The following is a 10,082-nucleotide window of genomic DNA, read 5'->3' as shown; positions in this document are numbered from 1 at the left end:
AACACGCCGTCTGTATGTACGTATATACATTTAAATAGTCACACTCAGTCAATCACCGCTTTCTATTATAACCTTATTAATTCCTGGCAATAGCGGCACAGGACACCACCTGGGTTGTAAGTAGCTGACAGGAAAATAATTTTGTTATTAAAAAAGTGTAATTATATCACAGAAACTCTATAAGTTATATCGAGCTGATCATTACGGCGAAACTAGATAGCTAGTATTATAGAAATAGATATATACAGTCAGTGTCTATATTTAGTATGAAATGTACTGTTAGATCGAAGCCCTATGTGTATTTGACAGGATTTGATACCTTTGTTAGCGGTACCAATCGAGACACAGTGGTATAAACATTGTCCATAACGTCATACACACCGGTGTCACCAAAAGTATCAAACGAATCCGAGAGCGTTACCTGTGAATCTGACCTAAATATTTTAATTGCAAATTTTGTCGCAGCGCAATAAAAGAGAGCAAACTTTAAATGTGCACAAACAATAGCCGTGGATCTTGTAATATCTGTCGCGGGTCTTTGATTGATTATTTGGTGTTCAAACAGGTAACTTTTACTCGGTAAATACGTTATGGGAGACTCGGCAATCAGAGATCGGTGATACTACCGATCCAAAATAATGTTTAAATAACAGTACAGTGGGGTGTAGACAGTTTGTTCAGGACAGGAGGTCTGTCTTGGAATGTGTTAGGTTTCCCAAAGGTTCTGTATGCCGCACCCCGATTTCTCACCATAAAGAAATACGATACATAGAACAGCGTGGTAGGTTTAATACCGATGCTTTGTATTATATAACATTAGTAAAGACGGTAAAGTAAATATTGTAATGTTTTAAACTACACACACAGAAACGGTAAGTGATGTCTCACAAATACTAGTGCTTCTGTATACCTCCTGTGATGAACAAGTAAATTTACTTTAAAAGACAGATACAAAAATACTTTGATTTGAATTAACAGGGAAGCAGGTCGAAGACTCGATTTTAAGTTGTAGTCCACTTAATTAATGGCGATATGTTTTAAAGACGTCATCAGTATCGTTTCGGAAAATGTTCTATTTGTACGATAAGAATTTCGACCGGTTTCATGTCGTTATTATGTCAGTTGGTTTCGTTGTTCTTTCCGTGACTTTGAGAACGTGATATTAACGCTTTTCTTTCCCGAACACATGGTCTTATTCTTTCTCGCACGCATTTTACATTTGTTTTATCTGTTTTGAAGTCAGAAGTACAATCTTGTCAGCATTGTTTTATTTGTTTTTTTATAGAAGTGTTGTAACCCGAAATAACAGGCACAAATGAGTCACACACGGACATGTGAACAGGGACTGTTTCAACAGGGTCAAAGGTTAAAATATACGTAATACTGTATAACCGTGTGGCAAAAAGACAGATTTTTTTTAATTAAATAAAACAAATCAACACTGATATTTAGCTGTGTTAGTGAATGATAAACATCGCGTGCTAATGACCAACTCATAGACCACTCAGGACTGTGGAAGCACGCGACTCCCTCGGGACGTTTGATCTCCGGGGATTATTCGTGATAAAACATCGATATGGCCTTTTATCGGTATCCGTCGGTTATACTACACTGGATTAGACTAAAACTAGTTATTTCCTTATCATAGATTCATGTCCTTATACATTTATTAATAAGTCAATGTTGTCAAAGAGTTTAAAATTCTGATCTATTCTCGATGGAACGACATGAAAAGGGCTATTAAGTACGTTGTAGAACTCATTACTTTTGTACTAGAACGTGAAACATAGAAAGCTGGCAATGGGTGATTGTTGTTGGTACAATGATGTCAAATTGGTTCGTCTCGCCATGGTTAAGCAGAGAGATTTAAAACTTCAGTCCATTAACTATGTTAGTAACATAAAGAGTATAACATGGTTGGCAGCCCTGGGATATATTACAGAACATAATGAGTACTTTTGTTTGGCTGCTGAAAGGAACATGTTTTATCCTTTCAGAATTTGCTTGTTTTCTGAACATCAATAAATATTAGCTCTCTTTCGTGCTCAGAGCAGGTTGCTGTGAATACAACGTACTTTTACGGTATGAGGAAAATCCGATATAATATAAAATTCCTTATAAAAATTTGAAACTTTGTCGTGTAAGTGTATTTCAGTTAACTCTAATTGATAATTCATAACTATAAATGATTGTAATATTTAAATCATTAAACCTTGTCTACAAATTCTCTTTGTGGACGTACATATCACCCCTAACCTCTAATTTATTGTCGTCAACACTCACGATGTGTATATACTTATAATAGAATTATCAGGTTTGTTATGACTTGTTGTGGTGCTACACACTGGACCTACTGGTAGGACGGTAATAAACCCATTATCTTTACAGGAGGTCTGACGGATAGTGTCACTCTCTCATGGAACATTAACTTCAGAAACATGGGTGTCAACGTCAACTAAAAGCTATACTAACGTCTTATATAGACAATGTCAACCAACGTAATGTCCTGTACACATATAGTGAACAGTTAGTTAAACAAGTGTTCGAGATTCCATTCTATATCTGTCGATGTGTAAGGGAATTTCATCATGTCCTCCCTTATAGTTTTCTACAGTATTGTTTTTGCACTTGAATGGGTGTTGAAATCTACTCTTGTCAGAGCTGTATTGACCATGTTACCCAAAACCACCCTAGGTATGGCACAAGAAGCGTTCAAAGAAGGGTATCCAGTTCTGACCAGTTAAACTATCTAAATCTTTCTTTGGTGACGCTAGGTATTCTCTCTCTTTTACTTAAATCTGGCGGAGAACCTCAACCAAAGATGATGATGTAAAACAAATACTTAGCGATATAAACCGTTACTCGGGTTAAACTGATAATTCTTCTCGAAGTTTAAAGGTGAATCTGTGCTTTTGTATAACGAGCAAAAATGTACACACACAAAATTATGGAAATTCACATACTTTCTAGAATTTACCGGCGTCCACTCTGAAAATAGTTTGAAACTGTTATCACTCCAGTCTAAAGCAAAAGGCAGGCTAATCCAAACTCGATAGAGATACACAACGTGTCAGTCTGTTCTGTTGTCTTGGTAGATTGTTTGTTTAGCTTTCCCGCTAGACATAACACTGTTCAACTATTTTCCTCGATATTTAGTTGCAATTGTTTAATGGAAACAAACGATATATTTGTTGTTTTGTAAACTTTTTCAAACGGTGTTTGTCTATGAAGAATATTTGATATATTTGTATATGACTACGGCATCAACTGGAGCTTGGAGTTAGCTGTCAGTATCTACATTATTGAACTGGTTTTATTATATACATCCAAGTATAGCTAATTTAAATTCGAATTGAGAACTGAACACCATATAAACTAAATTATGAATGGAACGTCACTGCACAATTACTTTGTCCTCAAAGGTATCGTCAGTAATACTTAAAAAAACAAATATATTGAGATTTAGAAAGGTAAGTATGAAAATCAACCTGAACAAACGTGAGGAAAAGGTTTTGAAATAAGCGTATACATTTATTTTAATGAACGGGAATCACTCTTCTAAAGATTTTAATATGGTATAAGGGTAGCGGTAAATCACAGAAAAAATCCGTCAACAAAGATTACTGCCCAACTTTATGTAGACAGCACACCAACGGCACATGGATTCACTAATGGGTTAAGTTTGTGTCAAAGTGTAAATGGCCTAAGTATAGAAATCCAGATGGAGATTTATCTAAATAGCTACAAAACAATGTAAAACAATAAACCACTTTTTGAAAATTACCATGTTTATCAGCTGATCAACAACAGACAGATGGAAATCGTTTTATTTCCAGTATAGTTCTCCTTGTTTTACTTTTCATATTATATTCTTGTGTTGTAATATAATGTAATTAATTTTTGTTTTGATATACTGGTTCTTATTTCACCTGCATGATCCTCGTAGAAGAGAGTTTATTTGTTTGTTGAATGCCTTGTTAAACTCGGGCAGCAAGTACCGAGCATTGAATTTTCGTTGTCGTTTGTTTTGTTTAACCTTGTATATCAAAACCACTCCGGCTTACAACGATATCACCTCTATGCTACAAAAAGGATTTTTAGACAATTTGTCCAGTCAGTGATATGAAAGATTGTAGAAACGACACATTAGTGAACATAACATTTTGTTTCGTCCATCTAGGGCATGTCAGTGATGTTAAAAGCCTCACTTTTGAAACCTTGGAAGCAGCTAAAAAAAAGCATAATTATTCGAAAGAAATGTTTATATCTAAACGTGGAGGTGTATAAGCTCTAAAAATGGATACAAAAGACGCAAGTGCATATCTGTATCATGTCTGATGTTAATAACATAGGTTTATCAAAGAATAGCGTGTCTATAAGTAGACTTTTAGCTCGAGATTACAAAGATCATGGAAACTTTCATATATAATGTACTATTAATATAATGTTCAAACTATCAAACATTAAAATGAAGTGAATATCTTCCTTATAATTTAAGTAAACTAGATCTACACCTATATACAAAATAGTATGCGTTCACTGAAAATTTATCATAAAAGTTACAAAGAGTAGACCTACTATTGTATAACTCGCTCATCAAGTTGCTTCCAAGTGGCTTTTCTCGACGTGATATTATTATGTTTTCAATACCGATTGACTTTATTGCCTTAGTCAGTAAATGAAGGGAAAGTATTTAGATTTTTTTAAAGTTGTACTTAATCATTCTGTGGTTCACGGTTTACTTGATATAATGTTTCAAACTCAAATACTTAAAGATAATACGAGAGTGGCATGATAGAAATTTCTGTTTTATTATTAAAATATATTCTACTGACGATGAGGCTACATCTTATACGTGAAACGATGATATAGGAATCACATAAGTTATGTACACAATTACCTTGTTGATCAGTATATGGCACCGTGGTGACCAGTATATATATGGTACCATGGTGACCAGTATATCTATGGTACCATGGTGACCAGTATATATATGGTACCATATTGACCAGTATATGGCACGTAGAAAACGATAAGACTTCTAATACAATGCTAGAGTCTGTTAGTAAGTTATGAAATGGGTTATATATAGTGTTTTGTTAACGGAGGAGAGACAGAAGAGTAGCTTCCCTTGTGAATGGTCCGCACACTCCAAAGACGTTCGCCATGTACGTGGACCGGCGAAGGACAGAATGAGAAGATTGAGGAAAATTATATTACTCATCCACCTGAAACAAAAAACAGGTTCAGATATAACATAAAATTGGCATTCCACTTATTAAAAACATAATACATATTAGTGTCGTTATATATACAGTCATATTATTCTTAACGAAGAGGATATCACCATAACACAAACTCAAGTGTGTAAAAGAGGCAACATGATTTAAACCTGAAAATAAACTTGTATTGGCATTCATAGAACGGTAACATATCTATATCACCTTTTATAACTGTTAACTGCTGTCTATATATCTAGGGGTGTGTCCCCATCCAAGTAAAGAGAGAAAAAATAATAGAAAATAAGCAAATGACGAACAGCAGTTTTACTGTTTGTAACCATAATGTGAAAGTTGTTGTAGCGGTCGCAGTTGTTATGTACAGAGATTTAGCAGTTGTAACGTAGAGAGACTTAGCAATTGATAGACAGGTGCCATGGCCTCTGATAAGTAGGGAAATAACTCTAGTTTATTTTTTAGTCTATCGTAACATACCTGGCATTTATTTTTTCTTCATAAAAGGGCTCCAGTAACCCCCTATTATATCACCGACCTCCTGAATGGGACCGAAGGGAAGCGGCAGGAATGATCCTGTGACATACAATGGACACGTTAAAATGTGTCTTAGACACAGGGTCAGGAAATGATCACTATATTTCTTGATGGCATTTGAATTATTTTTTCATGATATGTGTTTTCATTTCATCGAATGACCACGCGGAAGGTCTTGAAATATTGCTAGAATGTGATAACGGAAAACGAATGTTGGTTCTGTTGGAAACAGAAATCAGGTAAATTCCACTTTTGATTAGTTTTGGAAATGATGAAAATAAAAATTTGCCAATTTGAAATATTTCCATATGCTTTTGTCGGTATGTCTAACGAGTGAAAAATTCCATAATTACATTGACTAATAACAATTTAATTGCGAATTGGCGAAATGCAAATTGAATCACTGTAAACTGTGTTTCTTGTTTCGAGCGGAGGAGAGAGAAGGTGTTGTGACCGTGTGGCTAGGTCGTCATTGTATCGTGATTACAATGTGTATAAGAGATGTTTTATATGATCTCACAGTATATTCTATAGGTTTTGATTTGGTAAAGGATCAGTCAGCGAATGTAAGGATGGAGTGGAGTAATTACCACTACATAATCAATTCTCAAGTAATCATAACACCATTTTAAAAAATTCTATCAATCTATCAATTCCATCTTGCCCCCTGAGAACTACGGCTGGCGTGAATATTTTTTCATAAGGTGCCTGGTGATCTCTAAGAGAGGCTTTCCATTAGTATGTATTGCTTAGACGTGTACAATTCCTCGCTAACCTTTATTTTATTAATATTTTATTATGTTAATCTAATTAAAGTTTATGAGATATCTCAATTAACAGCTTCTGAATTATGCACACAAGGGATTTAATTAATTATTACAAAAAGGAAATCCTTATCTGTTTATCAACATTCTGGTTATGTAAATTTCATATATGATGCGCACAAAACACTGTCTCATGTAAACAAAAGAACGGCTTCCCGCCTGAATCATTTGGCAATTAATGTTACTTGCTTCGTAATTCTGAATTGACTGAGAGTTATCAAAAACAGCTGCTTCATCCCCAACAAAATCTGGTGCTGAAAAACGGGATTTTAATTACTGTGTCACTAATGTCGCTGTCATTTCTGCCCGCCATCATCGTTTTCAAACTATAGCGTGACGTTATCAGCGCTAAATTTAAGATGGGTTTCTCGAACAAAAGATGTGGTCAAGTTGGACATTTGAAATGGACTGTGAATATCGGGATAGCATAGAAATGTAAAAAGAAATGTATAATACATTGAATAACAAAATTAATGTTTTTACTGTGGTGCCCCTTTAAGAAGTATGCCAACATTTTACATTCACCAGTGAAATGAACAGTTAAAAAAGTAAATATCTGACTGAAGACTAGAAATTGGCAAATGTCACGTGAATCCCGTCATGTATCATAAATTAGAAAGTGTAGAATTTATATCATTGCGTTCTTTTGACAAGAACGATTGAATAAAAATTGATGTTTTGAGTTTTAACATTGGAGTGTCACACCTGGATAACTTTATCACATTTGCTTGATGAAGATGACAGCGTGTAGTCACACTGTAGTTGTGATATACAAAATCTACATACGAGAGGCTTTACTTACGATACATTGGAGTGTTTACTGGGTAACAGTACACGGTCTGGCCTGGCTGTGGTTGGTAGGCGGCATTATAGAATGGCCTGTTCCACATTTGCATGTTTCCGCCCCAGGTCGGATTTGTGTTCCATGTTGTACTTCCGGTCCATGTTGGGTTTATTGGAGTGGTGAGGCTCGTTGATGTCGTAAGAGCTAAAACGAACAGTTAAAACGTTCTGAAATCACTGAAAATACCAGGTTCCTATGATATCACTTGTTGGCTCATTATCGTTCCTGCTATCTAAACCTTTGTTTCCAGTCGAGGTTGAACCAATGTTCGTGCTTTTGTTTCGAATATCCCGATGCCTTTGATAAATACCGAAAGATGGAGAAAACTTTCTAAAACGTACTTCTGCATTCATCTAGTGAAAATTAATCGTCAAAGTCTACCGCTGTATGTAATATCTAAGTTCTCGCAAATAAGGACACGATTGAGAATATATAGCTGTATTTGGCGTTCGTTATCAACTATCAAATACATAAAGAGAGAAACGAACGAAATCTATTGATTGAGGTGGTTAGACCAACTTCTTAGCTATGATTCTACAATACGCGCGTTCATATAATAAGCCTAACATCACATTCCTGTGTTATACAGTTCAATTCATGATTCAGCGCATGTGTCTTTTCCTAATTTTGCATTGAAGGGTGATTTCAAATTGTGCGAATTCTTCCAATGCTGTATGTAGGTCTGTAAGACTGTAGGAAAATTGCATTGCTATCAGCATGATCTCATGTTAAAATATTGTATTTCCTTTTGCTATATTGGTACGTACGTGTTGGCACCTGTTATTAAGTGTATTGATTGTGTTCTTGTAATCTCTGTTCTCACACAGAAATTGAAATAAAACAGCAGACCATTATCGTACACCTTGTTTCACACTCTTTCATTCACAGACAGTATACCACTGATAGTTCAATGTGCATAGCAGTGCTCGTCATCTCAGTATCTGATATTTACAAAGATTTGAACACTGTTTATCACATTGTCATCAAACATCATACTGATATACTAGTCACGTCTAATCATACTATAGATTACAACCATACTAATAATGGGATTCTTCCACATTGCTTCTTGTGCTGAGTGTAAACTTTCCTTTCCTGACTAGCAGTACGCCTGCCTCCCCAAGTGTGGTGTATAACACTCTTCGCTGTGAACTGTTGTTTACACAAGCGGCTTTAGCCCATCATACATATCCTTGTTTCCGTTTTTTTTTCATTGTTCAAGAATAATTAAATACCTAACATTCACCAATTTGTTTGAAATATGGAATTATTTATCTGGAATCTTTGGTTCCTAGTACCCTAACAATATGTAGAGTTTTATAATGCATCATGCAGTTTTATGTAATGTACTATACCCATTACTAAATTCATATGTAAACGTGCTATTTAATTTTATAAAATCCAATTAGGACAAAAACTGATTTTGGATTTGAACTATTTGATATGCATATGTAGAAATCATTGTAATTGACGATCATGAAAAATAGCGACTTGTGCCACAAAACACAAAGCTGAATCGATTAAAGAGGGCAAAATTGAAAAAGAAATATCTGCTCAATTATATACATAATAAAACCATATGTTTCCTAAGGGTAAGCGTCTTAGGAATCGTCGATTTAATCATGTACAATTTTGTAACATCAGATTCTAACCATGCATACCAATGGGCATCAAATACATCTAACTGTAGTAGTAGAAAGGAATGAACATTTTCCTAAGGGGACTCTTAAACCCTTCAAAATCGATATATCGGGGACCAAATTTTAATACCGAATCAATACAACACCGAATAGGTTGTGGAAGAAGGTAGAGAAATAAAATTATATAGAAAGAAGATAAATGATAGAAAGCGTCAAATCTTACAATACTTGGATAAAAAGTACTGTTGTACAATGTGACTATGAGTTCTATAAAATAAGTAGCATTACGTAATTGTATTACGTAATTAAGAATCAACAACAGTGGAAACGTAATACAAAATATAACGTTTTATATACTTGTTAGCAGAAAATATAAGGATGAATGTTATTTAATATATTTATTTTATTGGTGACTGTGATACTTCATTACATCTATTGTTTCAAAGAGATGAGTAAAATATTACAGTTAAAGCTATCAACATGTAATAAATATGAAAAAATGAGTTAGTCGAACTATAATGCTATAATGCTTTCCGCAGTTACGAAATTTCCTAATACCATAATCCGTAAGCACAAACATATATCAAAACTTAGTCACAGCGTTAACATATAAATAAACGTGATAACATCAGTTGCATGTATAAAAAAGCAAATCCATCTCATACTTACGTTGGGTTTGTCCATTGGCAGATAATCCTAGCACCAAGACAAGGCCAGTTATACAAAGGAGAGTCTGCTTCATCCTGTGGATGTTCAATACGTTAGCTATGTAATTTGTTTATCGAGAAATTTTAAAGTGATATTTTACAATGCAAGATATTTGAAAGCTTTGATGCATAATTGTTATCTGTGAACTGAGGATAAATTTCATCATTTACAATTTTTGTTTCTCTCTAACATACCTGGTGAACGAACGATGAGGAAACTATGCAGTATGAAAGTGTGCAAGTGATGACTGGAAGGAAAACACTGGTACTCGGTTTATAAACAACCATTTTATACC

General features: G+C 34.6%; 1 protein-coding gene across 1 annotated transcript; it reads right to left on the bottom strand.

Moving 5' to 3' along the window:
- Nucleotides 1-5,220: 5,220 nt before the first annotated feature.
- On the bottom strand, nt 5,221-9,821 carry LOC132551960 (uncharacterized). The gene is made up of 3 exons (XM_060216104.1): nt 9,749-9,821; nt 7,398-7,583; nt 5,221-5,228 (listed from the first exon to the last, which is right to left on the bottom strand). Exons 1-3 carry the CDS (start codon nt 9,819-9,821, stop codon nt 5,221-5,223), a joined length of 267 nt encoding a protein of 88 aa, XP_060072087.1.
- Between the last annotated feature and the right edge of the window lie 261 nt (nt 9,822-10,082).

Source organism: Ylistrum balloti, unplaced genomic scaffold (genome assembly GCF_031769215.1).
Source record: "Ylistrum balloti isolate Yb309-2 unplaced genomic scaffold, AGI_CSIRO_Ybal_v1 Utg370228, whole genome shotgun sequence".
NCBI lineage: Eukaryota > Metazoa > Mollusca > Bivalvia > Pectinida > Pectinidae > Ylistrum > Ylistrum balloti.
This window is presented reverse-complemented; position numbering and strand designations above follow the sequence as displayed.